The 24,578-nt window shown below is 40.5% G+C and overlaps 1 protein-coding gene across 5 annotated transcripts in view; it reads right to left on the reverse strand.

Moving 5' to 3' along the window:
- Positions 1-1,150: 1,150 nt before the first annotated feature.
- COLQ (collagen like tail subunit of asymmetric acetylcholinesterase) overlaps positions 1,151-24,578 on the reverse strand; it is a 69,953-nt gene continuing 46,525 nt past the window's right edge. For 2 of the 5 annotated variants that reach the window (XM_039521492.1, XM_039521488.1), the window contains exons 8-17: positions 20,603-20,629; positions 19,898-19,942; positions 19,064-19,099; positions 17,950-18,030; positions 12,138-12,234; positions 10,281-10,420; positions 6,658-6,777; positions 5,610-5,730; positions 3,273-3,375; positions 1,151-1,362 (exon numbers count right to left, since the gene is read on the reverse strand). In XM_039521492.1, the coding sequence (XP_039377426.1) occupies positions 1,293-1,362; positions 3,273-3,375; positions 5,610-5,730; positions 6,658-6,777; positions 10,281-10,420; positions 12,138-12,234; positions 17,950-18,030; positions 19,064-19,099; positions 19,898-19,942; positions 20,603-20,629 (840 nt within the window). In that variant the 3' untranslated portion in view covers positions 1,151-1,292. Of the gene's footprint in view, positions 1,363-3,272; positions 3,376-5,609; positions 5,731-6,657; positions 6,778-10,280; positions 10,421-12,137; positions 12,235-17,949; positions 18,031-19,063; positions 19,100-19,897; positions 19,943-20,602; positions 20,630-24,578 lie in introns of those variants that run through there. The other 3 variants (XM_039521489.1, XM_039521491.1, XM_039521490.1) reach the window with 3 other exon arrangements.

The following is a 24,578-nucleotide window of genomic DNA, read 5'->3' on the forward strand; positions in this document are numbered from 1 at the left end:
GAATGCTATTTGAGTTCACATACCATTTGACCAACTTTTCTGAAAAATAAAAACTATATATATATATATATATATATAACCTATACAGCATATAGACTGAAGGAGAATCCATTAACACACTATTATGAGATTAGTCCTATAGAGATATGAAAATAAGGATATATGCTCAATAGTACTGAATGCTAGACAAGAGTAAAAACAGACAGCAATGGATAGGACAGGAAATCTGGAGTGTAGAACTTGACCAAATAACTGATTAAGATCAGGTGGATGAGGAAAAGAAAGGGGAAAGTAATGACCTCCGGTTTAGAAACCAAAGTGAAAGTGAACAACTAAATGGCCACATTTTAATTTTCACAATAATTTTTATGTTATCCTGGGAAGCTCTAAATCTAAACCATCCTAGTGTACGTGGGATCAGTAATAACACAGAATATAGCCAGCTTGACAAAGGATAAGTAAATGAATTGTGTTAACTTTTTGCCTTCTTTTATAGTCTGATCTCCCCCAAGGAGACCATATTCCCCGGCCATTCCACAGTTTGTCCATCCAGTTTGGCCTTTGTGTTCAACAACTGTGGGCCCTGTATGAATCACTTGCATATACATACATACACGCACACATACAAACACACATCTCTACGTATCTCAACTTCTTAGTTACTGTATAAACGGTCAGTAAAGTCAATCAGTTCCTTTCCCTGATTTGCTGTCCTTAAAAACACTTACTGGACTGAATCCACCTGTAAGGGTTTTGGTTAATTTGTAGTCACTGAAACTATAATTCATGCGGCCACAACGCATACAAAGTTCACATTGTAGTAAAAGAGTATACAGTCTCTATAAACACCGCATCCAGGATATGCCTTGTGTTTATGCTGAGAAAGTCTAAAAACAAAAACCCTGAAGCGTTTGTATTTAGGTCTAACAGTGCTAAGTTGAGGTATTGTTGTCTTGTTACACAATATTCCTGTTTAGTGAAATTCAGTTTTCCAGTGGTTTAGTCTGGCGGTTCTGACAAAGAGCAGTTCCCATAGGCAGCCATGTGAAACACAAGTCTTATTGGCAAACGCTGTTTGACATTTTTCTGTTAAGACAGGATGCAGTGGTCCTATTTTCTTCCAGTCAGACTTAAAAAAAAAACACATCTCAAAGAGCCATCAGCAGCATGATATTTGTTTTTTCCCCCCAACACAGAGGTTTTGTCGATTTCCCAGTCCGTCTCAGATTGATGATAGTGTAGCACCTGGTGTTTCTGTTACATGTGGGATGCTACCCACCTCCATTTTCCCTTCATGTGAAATACCGACACTGTGTAGAGTCAATATAACAATAATAAGTACACCGTAATTTTCCATAAGACCTAAGACAAAAGAGAATGTGCATCAGTTGCAATGTATGAAATATTTGACCATTAATGCATTTTCTTTTCCTTTATAAATTTACAAATCTTGTATATGGATTGGCTGTGCCTAATTTGCTAGAACCCTTTAGTATCCAAATTGCCAACACATTGTACATGGGTTCTGGCAGTAGCTTTCTGGAGGAATCAAGTCCATTCACATAAATATAATGACAAGAAACACCAACTACCAATACATCTGACAGCAAAACAGGGGTACAATTTCCAGCTATACTCTACATCATTCACCATCATTCACTTCCAGTGAAGTTGATCCAGCAGAGTCCAATATACACTAGGGGTAAAATTCAGGCCCTACTGAAGTCAATGGGAATTTTTCGAATCCTACTTCCTCCACAAATTCATTGTATAATCTTAGGTAAATCACATAGGGCCTAATCCAAAACACAGTGAGTCAATGAATGTCTTTCTACTGATTTCAATAGACATTAGATTGCGCCCTTAAATTCCGAGCCTCAACTGTCCATTTCTGTGAAATAGGGATAACGATACATACACATCATGGCGAAGCACTTTGAAATACCTGGTGAAAAACACTATATAGGTGCCAAGTATTATTATGGTATCATGTGTGCATGTGTAGGAGGCAGGAGAAATTGTCTTAGATTCATTGATTTCAACTGAGCTGTGATGATTTATGCAAGCTAAAGCTCTGACCCTGAGATTTTTATGCAAATGCAATTTTGATGAGGGTTTTAAAAAAAGACGATTTAAATGATCTTTCACATTGAAGATGAGGTTTCTCATAAGTCACTAGTGGTTTTCAGTGTCTCCATTTTTACAGTACCCCAGCTTAAGACAATGAAAGGGGGACTGATTTTTCAGAAAGGAGTTGCCCAACACATTCTGAAAGCCAGACCCCTTGAAGACATCTCAAGTTGTCATCTAAAATTCAGGCACCCCAATAGCTAGTCACTTTTGTAAACCTTGGCCTAAGCAATTGATCCTATCAAGCTGTGCAACTTCTTATTCTGTGACTGTTCCAGCAATTGCACTATGAAGATTAACAAAACAGGCAGTTTGCAGAAATGTCCTGTGGTTTCTTATCCCTGTCAATTAGCATATTATAGTTTCACAAACTATGAGGACTCTGCAGATAATTTCATTTACAAATTAAATGTTTCCTGCTAGATAGTAATGATACCTGACAGTGAGATAGAGGTATGACTATTGGAGGTAAAATGCTGACCAGAGGAAGCCACTTACACAAATGCAGACCAGGCAAATCAACAATAAGCAGATGTTGCAATGAAGTATGCTGCCAAGCAGAATTACAGCTTTGCATTTGTTGTTTAATATTTTTTGAAGATAGTTCTGGTCTTTGAAAATGCCTGCACTAATATATGACTGACTGGTTCAGAATCAAAGGAATCCCAGGTGGTACACCCACAAGCTGGGCTCTTTCCCAGTAAAGGTGGCATGCATAGGATGAAATTAGCTTTGTGCCTTTTTTTCCTTTCTTACCATGTAAATAACAGTGTCCTTATTTTTACAGTAGAAATTCTGGACTTGCCTGCTCTTGAAAATGTTATGAAAACTAGTCTAATGATAACATCAGAAAAGCAGGAAAGCTGAGATTTTCCAAGATATATTAACAGATTAAGGGCAATTATGCCCATATATGCAACATGTGTGTCCAATTCTCATTAACCACAATAGGAATCACATGCATGTAGCTGAGAGTTGAATTTAGCCCTAAAAGTCAATACAATACAGTTAGACTATATATGAATATCATTTCCAATTCATGCTTTAATAACCACACATGCTTTAGTGAAATACATTCTTGCAGTATTCTTTTGTTTTCAGTGCTCAATCAAAAAATAAAATGAAGATAGGTTTGTCCATACCCAGGGAGATATGTTTTACATGTCAAATATCCAAAATCTTTTCCATCACACTCTTCTACTCCCTCATGTCGGTAGCCATCTCCACAGTAAGCATGGTGGCATCCTAATGAACATGCAAGAAAAGGGCATTTTCACAACTGAGACAACCAAGTCAAGGATGCAGGGAAGATAAGCAGGACCATATTATTAAGGGCACAACATGAAACAGGGGATCTAACTGGCATCATACAAAGACTGCCCACTCAAAAAGGGTTGGTTGCTCTTCGTTATAAAGAATGTTCTTTGACTCAAATTTAAGTGATTAGGGAAAGGGAATGATTTAGGTTAGACAGGGCTTTAGGAATTAACCAAAGGAAGGTACAGGAAGCATAAAATATGCTTAGGATAAACTTTGGGAGTTGGATTTTCAAAAGCACCCAAGTGACATAGGAGCACAAATCCCATTGAAACCTGTGGGACTAGTGCTCCTAAATCATATAGGTGTTTTTGAAAATCCCAAACTGGCTCTCTCCTTGCCATCCCATAATAGCCAAGTATATCTACTGAAAGTAGGTTTCCCTACACAAGTATGTGCTATGTAGACCTATTGTTTCTCCATAACAACAACAAAAAATAATCCCATTTATCTGTGTACAGTGACTGCCAATGCAATATTAATATGCATGCAAGGTTACCAAGATGGGACAGTGGAAATATTTCCTATTCCAAGCAGCGGGAAGTCACCTATCCAAGTAAGTGGGAGTAGACCTTGACTAGGTCCACACTATGGTATTCAGAGAGACCTTGGATTGGTAACTGTGAACCAACTTTGACTTTTTGTGGCAATTGCTGTCTGTATCACTGTAATCATTTTGGGCTGGTCAATAACTGGCATTTGATTTTAAAGTCTGTGATTTTTCTAAGCATAACTTTAAAAATTGAGACCATGTTCATTTAGCTGTGAGGCAAAAGTTAAAGGGAATTTAATTGTTGTTAAGCAAACTACATTGATTAAACGAGCATGCAGAAGGGATGGGGGAGTTGAGGATAATTATGAAAATTTGGTAATTTACTAATTGTTTATTTGTTAGAAGGCAGGGTGGTCTCCCTGGGAAATAACTCATTTATTGCACCAGCTATCTATTTGTCAGAAATTGTTGCTTCTATATAAAGAACAATTAATCTGTTATACAATTAAATCAATCCAAAAAGCTGTTTTCTTTTGATTCAGTCAAAGCAGAATCCCTGGCAGAAGTACGTAGGTCCACCAGAACAAAGTTATGAATGTTTGTTTAGTTTTCATGAGTGCTTAGTTTTCAGCTTTTTAGTCACATCAGTGTCATAACCGTACAGGTCACAAGGGCTCTAGTCACTGGAAACTACACTCAGTTTATAGCATGCTATAGTCATGTCATGGGTATTCTGGGACAGAGTGTGCTCACAAAGAAAGGGGGTGGATGTACAAGGGACAAAAGAGGCGTGTATTTTTCAGAGTCAACAAACACTCATTCTGCATTGTGAAAAAGGCTCATCTCTCCTACGTTCTTCTGTTAAAAGTGACTAGAAAGTAGTGAAGAGTTGCTGTATGTCTAGGGAAAGGATGAAGTGATGAATGGCAGAGGTAGCTCTAAAGTTATTCTCCATGTTTGTATGCTATCATTTGGCCTCTGCTTTCAGTGACCAGTGAAATGAAAGCTAAGTTTACTTGGCATGAACCCGTCTTGGGTAGACCTAGAAGTGCACATACGGAGCCAAAATCTGATTCCACTGAAGTCAGTGGCAAAACTGCAATTAGTCTCAATGGGACCAGGATCTGGCTCATTATTAATCCTTCTAGCAGAAACAGGAACATTTGTGTCCCAATATCCTGGACAAATTCCCAGCTGGGTAATTAGATCTCGCCTATCTAAAATCCTCACCTGTAGCCTTAACTGGTTAGAGCAGTCATCTCCACTTCCTGTCCTAAATGTTTGTATGATGCACTACCCTGTCTTGCACTCAAAATCCCAATGATTTCCATGGAAGTTATGCACATAAATCAATTGCAGGATTGGGCCCTTTAAAAGACATCTGTCATGTTCTAACTCAGAGGTGATTCCTGTTTGTGAAGTGTGAAAAGCATATTTGGGATCCTTTGAGATAAAAAGCTGCATACAAGTTATTATTTTGCCTAGGGTTTATAGCAACTTGCATGCCCGATCTACTCAAAATGCAGCTGTCATACCTTCCTTTTCAACATCGGTGTTCAGTTTGCAAACAGTTGCCTAAAGGTCCCACATAAGACATCATGGACTGCACATGTGATTGACATTATGGTTTGTTTAAAGAAAGAAATAACACTGCATAGATGTGACTTACTTATACAGTCATCCGTCACAATAGTATTGCCATCATCACATTCTTCCCCATCCTGGATGATGCCATCTCCACAGGTGCTGCCATCCTCTACAGGGTAATCCACAGGATAGAAAGGGGTAAGCTATCCAAACAAACACATGACAATTACCAGAACTGAACTATAAGAGTCTTGTTATCATTAAAAAGGTGAAGTGAGTGACAGAGATGGGTACAAGCCACATAGTTTGGATTCAAATGGGATCTTTGCCAAAGCTTGGGGTTTTCCAGGATTTGGTTTGGCCTACTATTGAGCCAGTTGGGAAGCTGGGATCTGGATCTAAACTTCTTCAGAGTTTAGTGAATGTCTGAAGGTTTGGTTTGAGCCCACCTCCAGAGAGACATTTTTCAGGAAGTGTCAGTACAGCGGAACCTCTGGGAACTGCTTAACATTGTAACCAGGTATTCAGATCATGTTATTTCAAGGTGTGTACTAAAAGGGTCTCACACAGGGCCTGATTCAAAGCCCACAGAAGTCAACTGCAGTGAGCTTTGGATCAAACCCTTACAGCTGTGTGCCACTCAGTGGTTTTGATTTGCAGGCATTTGTACAAAATGTGTATTTTTCACAACTTCTCAGGAGTTATTATGGTTTTGTACAGGGTCCAAACACTCTGGCAAACCTGTTAAGTTTTGCCTTATGGGTCAAATACCAAAGCCTCTCTGCCACTCTAATACACAAAACGCAGCCCCAGTTTGTTCACCAGTTGAGCGAGGTTCCCAGGGAGGTTTCCAAAACCTGAAACCATTAACAAGTTAATATCACCAATAGCTAAGACTCATGTAAACAAGAATTCCAGAATTTTATTCAGTTCTGGCAGTGCTCCACTTTTTAGGAGAAATTTCCATAGAAAATAATTAGGTGCTCAAACACTGGGGAAAATGAGCATTTCCTTTGGTTTTAATTTTTCTTTATGAAATCCAAAGCTCAAAAGCATAAATCTTGTTTTGAAAATGGAACATAAATCTTCATGAAATCCGATGCCTTCTGAGACAATCATCATGTTTTTACCTGGATTGGAAGCCATCCAATGGTATCCTTGAAATACAGAGATCTCTGATCTCTTCGAAAGGCTAAAGCATTTTCAGTGTTCAGCCGGTCCAACTCCTCCTGATTGTTCACCACAAAAATCTGGGACACAGAAAATGAAATCACCAAGGATCCTTTCAAACAGCGTTTCAGTCATGGGGTCTAGTTTGCAGGGTTGACAAACAGCTCTACTGATGTTGATAATCAAACAAAACAATTATTTAATAGATTGATTCCAAAAGCAGCATTGTATTCATAATACTATGCTGAAATGTAAACCTGTGCACCAGGTCACCAAAGGACAACTAGTAATAGTTAAGAGAGATGAGTTTTAAAGAGCTAGTGCCTCAATTTCCTAGGACCAAATTTTTCGAACTCAGCACAGCTAGTCCCACAACAATGCTTGTGCAAGTCATTCCCTATGCAGAAGCTCATGTACACAAATGGGTATTTGCAGGAGCAATTACAAAACATATGCATACAAAAGGGTTTTGGGGGATACATTGAGTGTGCCAACATTTCTTCATACACATTCATTGCAAAATAAACAATTAATTGCATTGCTAGAGCCCCTACTTAGCTTTTATTATTTTGTTCAAACTTCACTGGCACAGAAATCTGTACTTCTCTATATGTGTCTGTTTCTATCCAAAGCAAATTTCTTAATTGAATAGAAAAATTAGTTCAAAACTAGGAGAAATAGAATGTGCTGCTCCATTCCCAAATTCTTTTATGTCTCAGTCATTGAAATTTGGCAGCAAGAGGCATTAAGCTGTAATCTCTTTCTTTAGCAGTTTAATCAAATTAATTTTAGCAGGATTCAAAACATTTTTAAATTAAGAAAAAGTAAATGGAACGCATCTGAAGAAAATGGATTTAGTAACATAATGTCTGAGCCTGATTTCCACTAAGATAAACAGAATGAGTTCTTTTTAAAAAATCAAGGGTAATTTATGTTTACATAGCATGACAATAACCCAGGGCCCCTAACAAAACTCAGCACCATTAAAAGCAACATTGAATAAAAATGCCTTCCATTCAAATGAAGGATGATAGTGAAGACTAGAGTCTGCCTCCTCCACCAAGAGTTGAATCTGCAACTGTCAAGCATTCATGGTTAAAAGAGGAAGGCCCAACACGGTAGCTCTAACTTCAGTTGAAATCAAATGGCAGTTTTGTCTTCTCAACAGCTACGGATTTGAACCCATGAGCCACAGTTACAGAGAACAAGACTAAACCATGGTTAATGACATGCAAACCTGAGCTGATACTTTACATAAAGCCAACAAAGGGTATGTCTACACTACAAAATTAGGTTGATTTAATGTCATTTTTTTAGAAATCGATTTGATACAGTCGATTGTGTGTGTCCCCACTTAAGACCATTAAGTGCATCCACAGTGCCGAGGCTAGCATCAACTTTCAGAGCATTTCACTGTGGGTAGCTATCCCACAGTTCCTGCAGTCTCCGCCACCCATTGGAATTCTGGGTTGAGCTCCCAATGCCTGTTGGGGCAAAAACATTGTTGCTGGTGGTTCTGGGTACATGTCGTCAGCTCCCCCCACCCATGAAAGCAATGGCAACAAATTGTTTCTCGCCTTTTTTCCTGGGTTACCCATGCAGATGACATACCATGGCAAGCATGGAGCCCACTCAGCTCACTGTCACCGTACGTCTCCTGGGTGCTGCTGGCAGATGCGGTACTGCAGTGCTACACAGCAGCAGCTTCTTGCCTTTGCAAGTTAGCAAAGACGGTTAGCAGCCATATTGTACCGTCTGCTGATATCTCCTGGTTCCTCCTGACCAGCCTCGGTGAGGTCGGTCGGGGGCACCTGGACATAAATGGGAGTGACTCTAGGTCATTCCCTTCTTTAAGTTTTGTCTAATGGAGATTCAGTCCTGCCTGGAATATCAGGCAAGCCTACCAAAGAACCAGAGAGGCAAACGGCCGCTCCAGGTCAGAGCCTCAGACATCCCGCTTCTATGATGAGCTGCATGCCATTCTAGGGGGTGCCCCTACAACTACCCCACCCCTGTGCTTCCCTCCTCCCCCACCCCTCCCAGGCTACCTTGGCAGTTATTCTCCCATTTGTGTGATGAATTAATAAAGAATGCATGAATTTGAAACAATAACTTTATTGCCTCTGCAAGTGGAGATCAAACGGGGGAGGGGAGAGCGGTTGGCTTACAGGAAAGTAGAGTGAACCAAGGGGGCGGGTTTTCATCAAGGAGAGAAAAACAGAACTTTCACTCCGTAGCCTGGCCAGTCATAAAACTGGTTTTCAAAGCTTCTCTGGTGCACAGCGTGCCCTGCTGTGCTCTTCTAACTGCCCTGGTGTCTGGCTGCGCTTAATCATTTTGTCTTTTAGAACGGAGTTCTGATAGTATGGATTTGTCTCCCCATACAGATTCAGTACCTGCCGTTCGATCTATGCTGGAGCTCTTTTGCGGTTCTGGGACTCCATGGTCACCTGTGCTGACAAGCTCTGCATGGTCACCTGTGCTGATCAGCTCGCCACAGTGGCCAAAAAGGAAATGAAATTCAAAAGTTCGCGGGGCTTTTCCTGTCTACCTGGCCAGTGCATCTGAGTTGAGAGTGCTGTCCAGAGGGGTCACAATGGAGCACCCTGGAATAGCTCCCAGAGGCCAATTGCGTCCACACTACCCCAAATTTGACCCAGCAGGGTCAATTTCAGCGCTAATCCCCTTGTCGGGGAGGAGTACAGAAATCAATTTTAAGAGCCCTTTAAGTCGACAAAAATGGCTTTGTCGTGTGGATGGGTGCAGGGTTAAATCGACCTAACGCTGCTAAGTTCGACCTAAACTCGTAGTGTAGACCAGGGCAAAGAGCTCCCAGAATGGAGACAGCTTTGGGGATATTGGGTTGTGACATGCTGTGAAAGGAATGAAGAATTGTAAATGTGAGTAGGTGTCACTGAATTGTCCAGCTCTGGTTGGAATCCTGCTCATAATGAAACCTAGCAAGCCAGACCAGGAGCTCTCTCTCCTGGTCTTTTATGGGTGCATCTGTCTCAGCATGCCAATTTTCTTTAGGTGATATAAGGGGACTCCAACGGTGCACAAAGATGGCTTTGAAGAGGAGACATATAAGTGCAAACTTAAATCCAAATTCTTAACACTCAAGTGAGTAAGGACAAATGGAGTAAGCCAGCAGGATTGCCAAGGAGGGACCGTTGCTCAGCAGGTGGTGGGATGCAACCAATGACAACCCAGTTTTATTGGGATATGGCTTCCAAGATTGCCTTCTTTATCCAGTACCCATTAAAATATACTCAGGTAAGAGCAAACGTCTGCAATCCCAAAACAGGGAATCCTAGAAATGGGCTAAACCACAAACCCAAGACGGTGTTATTTCAAGACAGTCATTAGTATCCAAACACACCAAGTCTTGGAGCTTGTTATAGGATATAGGTCCCTCACCTAGACTGACTCTCAAGGTTTATACACTAGAAATAAAACGCTGAAGCACACTTATGACATTTAGACAAGTTCTCCCTTTGATCCAGAAGTTTGGCCAACACAGTGCCTTTAAAATCAAAGCGCTTAAAAATCATTTACTTAACCTCCTAACAAGCTGCCTTACCGCAGGGACTTTTGGATAGCTGTGTCCAATCACGGATTCCTCATATGGTGGGATATTCACATTTTGTGGGGGTTTGCAGAGACATCTCCCTGGAGGCCCTGGAAGCCCTCTTTCCCCTTTTGGTCCTATTGCTAATTGTCCTAGGAAGCAAAATACCAGGCTGCCATGTTATGTCATTACTGTACAGAACACAAACCCAGCCTCAGAGGGGAACAGCTGAATGTGAACTACATAATACCAGTAAGTTGAATTCACATCTGGCTAAAGGTGCTGAGTTATCTCCCATAGACTTCACTGAGAGTTCAGGGAACTCATTGCTATGTGGGAGCAGATCTTAAGAGTGCCTATATTAACCTTATGGGGAGGGACATCATCACAGGGTGGGGTTTTAGGATAATAACTCAAATTATTGGACCAAAAAGGTTTGTAATTAGCAAATCTGATATGTGTAGCTTTCTGTGGGTGGAGTGGGACCTTTAAAATCTTGGTTGCCGTCCCAGCAGTATGGAGAAAACATCGCTTTGAAATTTTCCAGCTGATTTAGTCTATGCTTAGGTGTTTCTTATTGGGGGACATCAGCTGTATGAAGATCCAATACCAAACAGCCACCAGAGCCCTAAGTGTACTGTTTCCAAGCCACTGCAGAGAAGGTAACTCGCCCACTGAATAAGCCAAGAGGCGGCAAAGGGAAAGAGAAAACTGAGCAGATGAGCAGCAGCACAACCAGCTGGTGCCCATTGAAGACACTCTTGGTTTCCAGCCATTTGTTTTTGTAAAAAAAATAAAATATGAACACCCTTTTTTATGCTTCATTATAAAATCATTAGGGAAAAAAACCTGACTGTTAATATCAACTATTGCCGCCTCAGTATCAGATTCTGTGTTGTCCCACATGTCTAGCTTTTGTCTTCTCCAAAGAGAAAAAAATCTGCCTAGGGTTTGAGTGAATTCATATGCTTGAATTTGTATATTTTTCAATAATAAGATTCTTCCTCCCTCCCCCAACCTCTGCCTTTATCTCCACAATACACCCAAAATGCAGAGACTGCAGGGGCATATGCAGCACACATAAGAAGGAGAGAGAGACTCCTTTTCATCTCTCCCACCCCCCCACCTCCTCTCAGCTGTTATTATGGCATCAATTATATCTAATATGCTTCTCTTTTGCAGAGCAGTGCAGGGTGAGCCTGCACCAGGTGATTAGAAGGATCAATCTTGCTTTGTAAACTGGAACATTTTGAGGAGGAAGGCTCCTGTCTCCCAGGATCTACTATGAGGACTCACTAATCCTCCAAGGCTGCCATAGCTTTCCCTCTTCCTCAAGCCCATTACCACAGGATGGGGTTTTAGGATAAGAACTTTCTCTCTCATGTGTGCTGCAAATGCCTCTGTGCTCTCTGTGTTTTGAGTGTATGGCAGAGATTGGAGGAGGGAGGAAGAGTCTTATTACTGAAAATTATACAAATTCACACAAATCCTAGGCAGCTTTGTTTCTCTTTGGAGATGAAGAAAGCTAGACATGTGCCACAAAATAAAAGTTGATACCAAAGTTGCAATAGTTGATAATAACATTTAAGGGTCTTTAGGGAATCTTATGGGCCAGATTATCTGTTTTTATTTAAATATTAGCAACCATAACAGATGCTTCAGAGGAAGTAGAACCAGCATAATGGACAATCACGGAACAACCTGCTCACAGGGGAAGTCTCTTCCTCAACCCAGGCAGCTTGCAGCTGAACAAACAAAATGTCACGGACGTTTCTGTACCAATACCTGTTTAACAGAATGATACAGGCTAGCAGAGGGGGTGAGGGAAGAAAGATGAGGAAGATGACTGCTAAGAGTGGCCTCTCTTACCTGATACTGAAGGTCCTGGTGGACCTGGTTGACCCGAAGGACCAGGCCTGCCAGGTGGACCCATAATTCCAGCAGGTCCAATATCTCCCTTTTGTCCCTAGCATATGAAAAACATTCATTAATGACACAGCAAATTAGAATCTACGACATATAACATAAAGAAAGCAGATTCACCAGTGGAAACACATACATCGTACACTTCATGCCCACCATGCATGGGGACACTGCAAGGGGAAACATACCTTATTCTCACACATGAATGAGAAGGAAAATCCTATTGTGATTCTGCTCTGAGATTAGACTATGTAAAAGTGGTGCCATCTTTCTCAATAGATCTGTTCTCTGTGTGTAGTCAAAGTCATATCTGCTGATGTGAGTGATTGAAATTAGTTTTTACTGCTTTTTACTCCTGTTAGCCATGCAGGAGGCAACGCAGAGTGAGCTTGATTCTACTGCTCCTTGTGCATCATTTACAGAATTGTTTACCACATTCCAATCTATACTTGTGCAAACCCTTTGATGGTTGGGCTTGAGCTGAGGTGACTGAGGAGGCTATAATTTGCTGACAGTGGGGTTGTCCTGCAGAACTTTTATAACTGGTGATAATGCACAAGGAGGGAAGCTTGATTTTTGTTGCCTAGGCTGAGTTTTCAGGGCTGGCAAAAAAAAAAAATCATTTTCACCTGATCTGGAATCAATGAGACACAATAAATGTGGAACCCCAGGATGCCATATTTATTGTCACTTTTTGGGCGAGGGTTAATTTTTTCAAAGGCCACTAAGTGACTTAGGAGCCTAAGTCCTATTTATACAACTAATTTGGAGCTTGAGTCCTATTGACTTTCACTTAGGTCCATTTGAAAATTTTGCCCTAGGACTGCATAGCATCTCCCAATTCTTTGCCTGTCTCTAGCCAGTACTGTCTCTTTCATAAGCTTGAAAAGCACCCATGGAGATTTTAATACTTAGGTCAAAAAAGGCAAGAAATGCCAGTTAGAAAAATAGATTAAATCCAAATTTCTCAGAGACCCGGTCTCCTATTAGAAATGTTTTTGAATTTAATATGATAGTACGTATTTAAGATAGTTACATTTATCTTGTTATCTGTACAGCACCTGAGGTTTACGTCTCTCTCTCTCCCTCTCTCTCTCTTTTAAAAGTGATCCAGAATTTCATGGTGTATCACTTAGTCCACGGTTTACATAACTGGTATGACCTTGATGCAACAAGACACACCATTTTGCATGGTAAAAACTGTATATACTGTATTAACTTTCCTTTAATCCCAAAGGTGATGAATTCCAATGAGGTGGTGTAATTCTAGGGTAACATGCGTTCAGAGGATAACGACAGGCCACTGCACGTCTTGTTTCAGAGTAATGGAGAGTATACATAGCCATGTACACTAAAATAATTTTGTGTTATATAATACTCTGTATCCCATGGATAACTTTAAATGTCATCTGCAGTATCTGTAGCCAGGGCCCATCCAGAATTAATGCAATATTTCACTTTGTTTACTTTAAATAATGGCTTTTTCACCAATGAACCTTAGTGTCCATGTGAATATTCATGTTGATGGGCAATAATTGCTCACATTATGCAACGGGCACACAAAACTGGCAGAGCACAAGAATAAAAAATTGAGTAGAAACCAGGAAACTTCCTAGGAAACCTCCCTCCCCCTCAAAATGAATATATGGCAGAAGAAATAAACTGTCATATACTGGACTGTCTGAGAGGTACTTGATTTCCATGTGCAACATACTGGATGAACAATCAACTAACACTCCTTGCTCGATGAAGATAGAGCAAACCAGGACAATAATTTATACTTGAATGTCTTTTGCCTTGTTTCTTCTCACGAATCCCTACAGGACTTGGGAAAGCTCTTCTCAAAGACAAAATATAATCTTCCTAGATGCAGGGAACCAACCCTCTAGAAGGGCCTTTTTCCAAGTAACACTATTCACTCATGGCTGATATAAGACATTCTACCTTGTCAACATTGAAATCCTGGACTGGCTACTTAGTGTCAATTTCCATGCTGCAAAACTGAGGGAACGGCCCTTTTTATGTCAGTTTGGGAGCAGCAAGGCTGTGACTTCTGAGTTCCACAGCCTGCCTATCGTTTCAGAATGGATATGCCCCTGAAGACTCAGCACACAACTGAAGAAGCCAATGAGATAATCAAGATGGATCTCAGAATGGAACTGGAAGTAACACTTTCTTAATTTAGCTGCTATGCAGACATTTATACAGGGATGTCAGCTGTTTCAGGAGACAGGAAACAGCTCTGTGTGGGCGAAAGCTATATTCTCTATTTAACAAATAGCCATTAAATACAAATTTCCCATTTAACACAAGCAACACGTATAACAGTCAGGCCAGCAAAGCCTTAAAATAACATTTTTAAGTTTTTTTAAAAAGAGAAAATAAAAAATGATATCAGCGTAGTTGATCAACAACACAGAGGGAAACCCAATTTTCAACCTTGGGTACATAAGGTTAGTGCTCAAATTGACATTTAGACACTCAGAGAGTACTTGGATGCTAATGTCCAAACATGGGATTTTGACTCCTAATTTAGGGCCAGATTAAAGTACCCTTAATCATGCTAAATGGTACCTTACACCACAAGTACTCCTATAAATCAATGGGATTACTTATTGCGTAAAATACTACTTAATGTCACAAAGCTCCCAAGCTCAAAAACTGGTAAGATCAAAAGTTACTGCAACTCCAAGTATTAAAGCAGAACTGTGAGCACTGTGCCTTCTCTCTGTTTAGGCTTCACAGGTAATATCTGTGCCCATTCCTCTGGTGGGGCAAATTAACATAGTGGCACATAGCAACTTTTAAAAATTCACATCTGAATGGGCAAAATTCTTCTTGCTGTATCATGTGACAGACCCATTTTGCATATTCTACGTTTGGTTTGTACTCTATTTTTAGGATTAACCTTGCAAAAAACTGGTATTTAAAAATTTCCCACATGGTAAGGCATTATCTCACATGGACTTATTCCTATTGGCACTGCCCCACCAGCAAATCAGACCAATGATTTAGATTTTCAGTGCTGGGTGTAACCATCTTACAAATAAAATACCTGCAACTGGCCATTGAACATAAACTTCTACAAAGGAACTGCTGGAGCTCCTGCAACTGTATGAAAATATTATTGTTTAAAATTGGTTCAGGTTGTAAAGGAAGCAATATGAGGAAACATGCACTAAAAATGCAACTGATGATGCGTATTAGCTCTTCTGAGTTCGTAATTAATGTAATACTTTTAATTACTTGGAGAAATGTATACAGCTTGTATTGGAGAAGCTTGCATCAACTTCTCTATACAATTATCAGCTTTTACACCTAATCCCAAAGAATTTGAAGATGTGAGTTCTATACATATAATTATTTTGAACCCTCCAAAAAGAACAAGTTACTATAATATTATTTCATCTGGTTAATCTTTTACCAGATTTCAATTGTTTTTATTTTAAAAGTTGCCAAGTGCCCTATGTCACCACTTTCAGAGTGCATGGATTTATCCTTTGCATGCAGTACTGTCATGATTGGTTCCATTCATGTAACCAGGATATTAATCAATGTGATCTCAGGATCTACTCCATAAAGAGGAAGAGACAATAAGAATGTTTTATAACAGCCTCCTTTCTTTACACTGAGATGCGGTAACCTCCAAGGCTCCAGCAATCTGATCTGTGTGGACGGATGCCCATGCAAAGTCCATTTGAACTCAAGGGGGCCGTGCCTAGGCACAAAGGTCTATCCATGTGGATTCAGTTGCAGGATTGGAATTTAAAATGGTAGTGGAGGCGTATTTAGTGCATACACAGTAACATTAGTGTGTTTTTGAAGTACAAACCAATGGTTCTTGTGAGTCCACAATGTATTAATCTAGTCCATTAGAGTGCCAGGTGTCTCTTTTCCAATGCACACAAGCAGTTTCACTCTGAGTCTGGTCACTGTTTAGCCAAGCTGAATATATTTAATCTTTCCTCATAAATCAATTCCTTCCGCCCCTAATCATTTTTCTTGCTCTTCACTGAACTCCTCTAATCTGTCGATATATTTCTGGCATGTGGTGCCCAGGGCTGAACTCAGTATTCTAGGCATGGCGGTCTTGCCGGAACCATATGGAGATGGATTATAACCTGTTCCCTGATGTGACACCTTTGGATACACAACCCAGAGCCCCCATTTACTTCAGCATTTCTGCCTCCCAGCTTTCTACCTCTTGCTAGTTATTCGTATTTTATATTCATTCATAGATTAGAAGGCCAGAAGGGACCACTGTGATTCATCATCTACTCAGCCCTCAAAAACTACAGTTTCCCATCAGGAAATGAAACTCTGGCCTCCAACATGACAGGCAGGGATACTCACCACTATGCTAACAAGGAAGGGTCTAGAAGTGCAATTCTGGTGGGATTCAAACCCACAATCTTTGAATGCCCTCCCAGCTCTAGAAGTCCAATGCACAACAGAGCCACTAGAAGTGCATTTAAGTCCCACTGAGATTTGAACTCAATTTGCTGGATTGAGACTGTAGCGTGCCAGTCATTACATTGTGCAACCACTAGCATTATCCCCTTGACATATTAGTTCCAGGTTGAAAGTAATGTTGCTATTTCCTACACATATTTCTAATTTTGCACCACTGGACAGTTTGTTTTCATCTCAGATGCCACGTTGTGGTGACTGTTGGTAAATGATGAGAGTGGAATGTTTCTGATTCCAAACCAAACTTGGAAAGCAGACTATAAAGGCTTCCTCCAATTGGTTACTTCCAAAACCTTTCCTTAGAGTGGAAATGGGATACCATGCAGTGTTTACACCACAGCCAATGAACTCTGCCCCACTCTGCTGCTGAGGGTGGATGTTAGGGATGCCCTGATCATGTACAGTGGCTCCCCAACTCCACGTGGGTGAGGAAGGTAGTTGGGGAGACTAAGGACCAGATGCTGGCCTTCACTGTGGCCTCTCCAGTGCCCCAACAGGTCCATAAAGCCAGCTTACCTGTCTGGCTAAGAATTCTCTTAGCCTGAAGTGATATCCCTTCTCACAGCCCCCAGTGGCAACAGCATGGCTGGAGTATCCCTACACGTTGGGTATCCCTGGCTGCCATAACCATCCCTTGGGCTATTGACATCTGGGGAGAAATTAGAGCAGCCCTGACTCCAAGCCAGCCTCAGTATTGGGGAGCCAAAAAAAGTCTTGTGAAATCACCGTTGCTCCTAACACTTTGGGTCCTGTCCTGTGCTGAGTGTACCTCAGAGGGACCAGAGAACCAGGCCTTGAACTGAGTCAAGAGTCATAACGGAGATACCCTAGCTGCCAGCTCTGACAGGGAAATGTCAATGAGGGCAGGGATGTGGAGCCTATCAGCTGTAAGAACCGCACCCCTGCCATGCTGTTTGGCACTCAGGGGGAAGATCACAGCCCTGTCTGAAGTTACACTCAACCAAAATCTTGTCATCAATCTAGGAAAAATTACATTTCAGATAACATACAGCCTAACCTTCGACCTTCAAATTCTGACTGTATGACTGGCCAGGCTTGAATTCCTACACAAGTAGAACACTTACTCTATGTACTGTATGCATGCACACATGCATGCTCACACACACACACACCTATATATATTCAAAATCATTCAATTTCTATGCAAAAAAAGTGGAGAGAATCAATATAACCAAATACTGGTGCATGAAATGACGGAGGATCTAGTGACTCATCACAACCACAGAAATCCCAGAAAACTCGTAAAGAGAAAACACAGGGTTCCTACTTGTTTGCCTCGTTTTCCTGGTCTTCCAATAGGTCCTCTGTGCCCAGGCACTCCAGGTTCTCCCTTTGGACCCATTTCTCCCTTAGGGAGTGGGAGAGAAAAAAAGCAGGTCTTAAGTATAGAAATATGTATTAAATTGGTAATATGTGTCTTATACAACACAGCAGGTAATTCAGTACATTCAGTGTACACTATTAGGCTATGTGAACAGTTTGGTCCCAAGAGAATACCATTGTTGTTGTAAAATATATTGCCAGTTCGTGGTTATAACTAAATACTTTCAAAAATACTTTAAAATTTTAACTTATTTTTTTACCCAAAATCCCTCAGAAAGAGCCCTCCTCTAGAAAAGAAGCCAGCTGGGAAAATCAGAAACAGGTTAGCAGACATGGGGTTTTCCAGACAACTTGGCTAATAACCCTCTTTCTGACACATTTCAAAGTATGTAGCTTTGCTGCAAGGACCTGTAATTAATAAAACCACCAGTAAGAAAGGTGACCAGCTCTCTTCTCTGCTATCCCCTTCAGAAGTAGCCATTATTTTCTTAACCTAATTTCCCAGACAAAATCTGATTATGATTGTTACATACAGACCTTCCTTTAAGGATTGTGCCCATAAAACAATCTTTAAATCTGAATTATAATTATCTGTCTAGTTCTTGATTAATGGAGATACCAAAACCAGTCAGGGTAAGCCCTGCTATTTAGAAGCAGGTCATTCTAAATCATAATACTATTTAATAGAGATGTTTAGTAACACCATGCAATTGGATTGGCTACGAAGTCACAAACAGAAGTCTGGAAACTTAAAGTGGGGACAAGTTTCTGATCAAATATTCCTGAAAAGAGAATTGAAAAAACAAACAAACAAACAAAAAAACCCTCACTTAAGCCAAAACCTGCAGTCTTCACCTAAAATAAAAAGACTGCAGGGTCTGGTTCAAGAGATGCAAAATACTGGTCATCTGATTAAAATAACTCTAAATGTTTTGGCACCCTTTGACCAAGATCCATGGTTCTGGAACTCAGATGCTGCTGAAACCACTCAATGAACCAAGTGTCTATGTGGATGCTTACTCAAATTTCTAAGGAGACTTTATATCATGTTTACTTACTTTCTGCCCCAGCATTCCAGGGAAACCTATATACCCCTGTAAAACAAAAGACGAGTAATCAAAAACATGCTGATTGATCTTTGACAGCATAGCATCAGGTTTTGTTTTGATATACTCCAAAAGAAACAATGTATTGGGGTTTTGTAGCCAGACAATTTGTCCAGACACATTTTCATTATAAATGGGCAGTAGCCTCTTTGTGCCACAGTAGCTTGAAGATGAAAAATCCCTGGTGGCCAGGGCTGTGTGTGGCTCTTTTAATTAGCCAGAATGGGCTACCAGAGATCTCGAGGGTCTTAACACAATGCAATATGCTCAGCATGTCCCAGCACCCTAACATGGGAGAATATTCTTCACTCACTGGCTAAAATTTAAAGGGGCCTGAAACTCCTTCTCCTAGCTGTCTGATGGAGGGGCCATATAACCCAAGAATTACTCTAGGGTCAGTGATGGAGGCTTTTCTGTGAACTCTCCTCCTTAGCAGCAGTTCCACAAATGGCTGGCACGAGAAGGAGATGATTACTGTTAGGCCATGTATAGCTAATAAATATTTTTGTGACTACCACACAGAACCTCATCGACCCAAAAAGACCACTGATATTTTGATCTGACAAGGTCAAAGCATTAATCAGATTCCTGTACTTAGATCAGGAGGGATTCACACTCTATGTGGTTAGGAATTTACTTTTATGGTAAAAATTCCACATCATCAAATCTCAGTTTATTTTCAGAACAATAAGATATTATCAGCTAAAATCATTTAAAAAGGATTTATAGGCTGGCTTATGTTCACTCAGGTTTAATTTAAAGCCACTGTGAAACCAAAATATGTACCTTGTCTCCTTTGAGGCCTTTGTCACCCCTCTCTCCTCTGGCTCCCTGTAGGGGGGGAGGAATGGTAGAAATAAAGAAAATTTTTACCATTTCATAGGGAATTTTTTTCTTGTCTGTGTGAAGCATTAAACAGGGGAGGACAATTTAGTAACATATAGTAACATTCAGTGTGTGTGGCTGACAAGCAGATTATAAATTACTTAAAAACGTTCCTTATTATTAATATTTATATCACAGCAGTCTCTAGATTGGAACTCGTTGGAAAAAAGGGCACATTTGCTAAACTTGAATTTTTTCAACCGGCTCTAGTCTGGAGTCCACAAACATTGTGCTATGCGTTATCTTCACACATGGTAAGGGACTTTCTCTGCCTCCCAGAGCCTATGATCTAAATAGATGATAGACAAATGAAGGATTACTGTGCTCATTTTACAAATGGGGAACAGAGAGAGAAAATGAGTCACACAAGTTCAAATAGGGAGTCAGAAGAAGAGCTAGGAATTAAATCCAATGCTTTGGGAGCTCAGCTCAATGTTTACACCACATGCCCATCTTTCTTCTCAGTACAAGTCTTAATACCACTCTCCTTTCATAAGGCTTTCTGATTTCACACCCTCAGCATCTCCACCTGCTAATGGGTGTATAGTAAATTTCTACAATAGTTTCCATTATTGCTTACAATGTTTAAGTTATTGTAACACTGACCTTTTCTCCTCTACTTCCAGGGTAACCCTAAAAGGGAAAGAGAGACATTTTACTGCTTCACATTTTCTAGATCTTCCAAGAAGCGAATTCACATCTTGCAAATTTAAAAGTCAGGGTGGGGGAAAGCTTAAATAATTAGTTGCATCAACTTCTAAATCCAAACGTTTTCTTTGTAGATTGTAAGAGAGCAGAGAAAAAGTATAGCTATGAAGGTACAAGACAAAGGCAAGATATTTCAGCCCATAAGACAGCATGAAAAAGCCAGCAGGTAAAGCAAGCATGCTAATCATGTTTGAAATTGCTTTAAAAACTAAAAGAGCAGAAAGCAAATTCAATTACTGGTTTAATTAAATCTTATCCAGTCTCTGCAATTAATAACCCCAAGCAATTTTAGAAATAATTTCTCAATCACCCTTTTTTTTCCTCCTAAGTGGCAAATATTAAGTGAAGTCCCTACAATATGTTTTAGTTGGCTTCCAATGTGAAGATTACTATGACTTTTAGTTTTTCCTTCTTAAGAAATACCCAACAAATAGCTTGGGAGCATGTATAATTCTGTGCTAAGATAAGGATAGAAAGCTAAGGGAGGTGTCATTTTGTTCATAAAAATCCACAGAATCATAATTTCAATGGTGTCACCCTCTGCAGCATGGCAGGGGGACTTGCCTCCTCTCATCCCCGTCACCCAGCACCAGGTCCTTAGGTTTCGATAATACAGTATCATCAGAAATGGGTTGAAATTGTGCATCATTTGAAATCCCTTTCTACTATGAACACAACGGTACCAAATATGGCCTAGAAGAATTATGTAAATATGCATTTGAGAACATATTTAAAAATCCATTAAAAAAAAGTATACTTTAACATGGGTGTGTCAAACATGCGGCCCTAACACAGCTAAACTGTGGCCCTTGACTGACAGTACCGTGTTATCAGTTAATGCTCAGGACATGATACCTGATTTTTTTTTTAATGTTACAGGGTACTATAAAATGGAAGGCCAACCAAGTTGATTTGCCATGACTGGCAAAAAGAAGAGGCAGTTCACAGTGATATTGATGATCAGCTTTGTTTATTATGCCAAAAAGGTTGCAATGAGGCACTAGTTTAGAGGTCAGCATTCAGCCAGACATTACTGGAATCCATTTGCAAATGGTTTGCATATAGTTACACAACGTACATTACATAACATAATTCATTACAGTCCCAAAGTATTTTATTACACAATTCTTGTTTTTACCTTGGTCTTGCTTATTTTTAGCTATCAATGGGGAGATGAAGAGTAGCGACAAGTAGCTGAATCTCAGAGGAGCCCGTTAAACACAATGTTCAGTGGCACCTTACACACTAAAAGAAGTGTAACACAAATTGAACTTGGCAAGGCAGGAGAGGAAGTACATTGAGTACCAGGAAAAAGTTGAAGATGCTGGGACAAATACCTGCTGAGGGCAAATCTTTGCTGCTCTTTATTTGATCTGTCAGGATGGCTAATTGGAATTTGCACCTCGTAGCACTGGAAGACTTTGTGAAATACTTTTTTGCTTTAGATTTAACCTGCACTGATAGCCTGGTACCTTCCTGAAATAAGAGAAAAGTCTGATCCTGACATATGGGAGGAATTTCAAAGAGGAAATTGGTTTGTGAAAAGGTCAGCAGTTCCCATCTGTGCACTTGGTTCAGACAAAGCCCTAGGGCACATAAATATAGCAATGAACATCATTGAGGGGTCGGTAGGCATAATACAGCATCCAAATCCTTTTCCCTAGTTTTTCCTGACAACCCCAGAACTCCATCGAATTTTGAACAAAACATTACGTATGGCTGAGATGACGTCCAAGAAATAACCAAGCACCATATAGACTTATTAGGTGCTGTTAAATGCCAAGAAGGGGCTATTTTAAAGCTACAGGACAAGCTTACGCCACTGGCAACGCACTTGTGTATGATGGACCTGAGCTCCTCAATATCATGACGAAAGCAGTCTTCAGTGATGAGCTAGCTAGAGATGTCAATTGAAGGGACATTTTGGGTCATGTCTTGTATGAAGCCTTCAAAACCCAACAGATTATCCAAGCCTCCATCAATCTATGGGCTCCCATCAAGAAGAACAGATTAAAACTGTGCTTTAATGCAAAGAAGAAAGTCAAAGTGAAGATGGCAGGGACTACTACAGAGCTAACCACAGAGAGGTCATTGTTTGCTCATCTCCTGATTGTGTCCAGATCTCATCAGGATGTTGATCTACACAAGCCTTTGGGAGAGAACAAGTTTTCCATGGTATCACGATCCATGTTCGAATGAAATAGAATAATGCATGTTTCAGGTGAACAGCAAACGAATGCACATTTTGCTTGCTCTTCCTAAGCCAGCACCTACTAACAGTGTGACTAGTAACTTATGCCAGCAGAGGCCTTTCAGCATAGCAATCAGATGGCATGGCTGAGGTACAAGCTCTCATCAAACCAGAAACAGTTAACAACTGCTGAGATTTGGCTGAATACTTCATCATGAGGATACAGAGAAAATACTGGACTTTTGACAAAGTCCTCCTGGTGTTTGATATGTATGCAGAGGAATCAATTAAAAATATTACCAGAAAGAAGAGTATTGAACCTGTCCAGTACAAAATCACTGACTTCACAAACACCTCCAATGTCACAATTAAGAAGCTACTGTCTCATATTTGCATGAAGTACAAGTTAACCTCATACCTTGCAGGAGAAATGCTCCAGCATGTGAATAATTCCTCAAAGAATTTCACATGGCATAATGAAGCTGCTGCCTTGCACTGTTCAGTGGAGTTTCTTGGTAGTACCATGAGGAGGCTGACACTAAAATTATCTTGCATGCCGTCAATGCCACAGAGAGGGGGGCTACTAAACTTTGGCGTTTTGCACAAGACACAGATGTCCTAATGCTCTCTGTGAGACACTACCCAAGGCTTCAGCAAGATTCTGTTTTTGTGCCTGCTGCTAGAGAACAGAATCACTGTCTGTCCCTCAGAGATGTGTTCCTATCACTCAGACCTTAAAAGCCACCTCAGTGCTTGGTTTCCACAGGATGTGACACTCCTGGATGGTTGGCTGGAGAAATCAAATTATTTTACTGGAATACATTTGATTTAGCCTCCATAGACTCTCACCTCACTGTGAAGATGTTCAGCAGGGCTGAGACAGTTACTGATGAGGTCAAAGGCACTTGGAAGCATTCGCATGTTGAGTTTATCATTTGATGACCAACATTATGACACTTGCACAGCTAGGTTGGTGGATGTTTTCCAAGAAGCAAAGGGAGAAAAATTGCCATTGACAAGGGGTGTGTTTATACCTGCTATCAAGAGGACAAATTGTCAAGCAATAGAATGACTCCAGGATGATCAAGCACATCCAAAACTGCCCTCCTCTGTTGGGCATGGATGGTCTGTAAAGATGGACTGATCACATCAGTTGTGTGTGAAATACCAGGCATTCCTGAATCAATCATTCAGCTAATCAAATGCTTGTGTGAAAAGACCAGATGCTCACCAGCCTGCAAATGTTTGGCCAGCAGCCTGCCTTGTACAGAGATGTGTGAGCGTGGTGCAGATGAGGACATCTTTTGTGATAATGTGTCTAGCAGAGGTGCCTTGGACAGAGACAACGCTGCTGACTTTGATGAATAAATGTTTTCAGTTCTACATGTCAAGGCTAATTTCCCTAGGATTACCACGCTTGCCAAAGATGGCACACGAGCTGATTTTCAGTGGCACTCACGCTGCCCAGGTCCTGGCCACCGGCCCGGGGGGCTCTGCATTTTAATTTCATTTTAAATGAAGTTTCTTAAACATTTTAAAAACCTTATTTACTTTACATACAACAATAGTTTAGTTATATATCATAGATTTATAGAAAGAGACCTTCTAAAAACATTAAAATGTATTAGTGGCATGCAAAACCTTAAATTAGAGTGCATATGAAGACTCGGCATACCATTTCTG

Source organism: Mauremys reevesii, linkage group 2 (genome assembly GCF_016161935.1).
Source record: "Mauremys reevesii isolate NIE-2019 linkage group 2, ASM1616193v1, whole genome shotgun sequence".
NCBI classification, from domain to species: domain Eukaryota; kingdom Metazoa; phylum Chordata; order Testudines; family Geoemydidae; genus Mauremys; species Mauremys reevesii.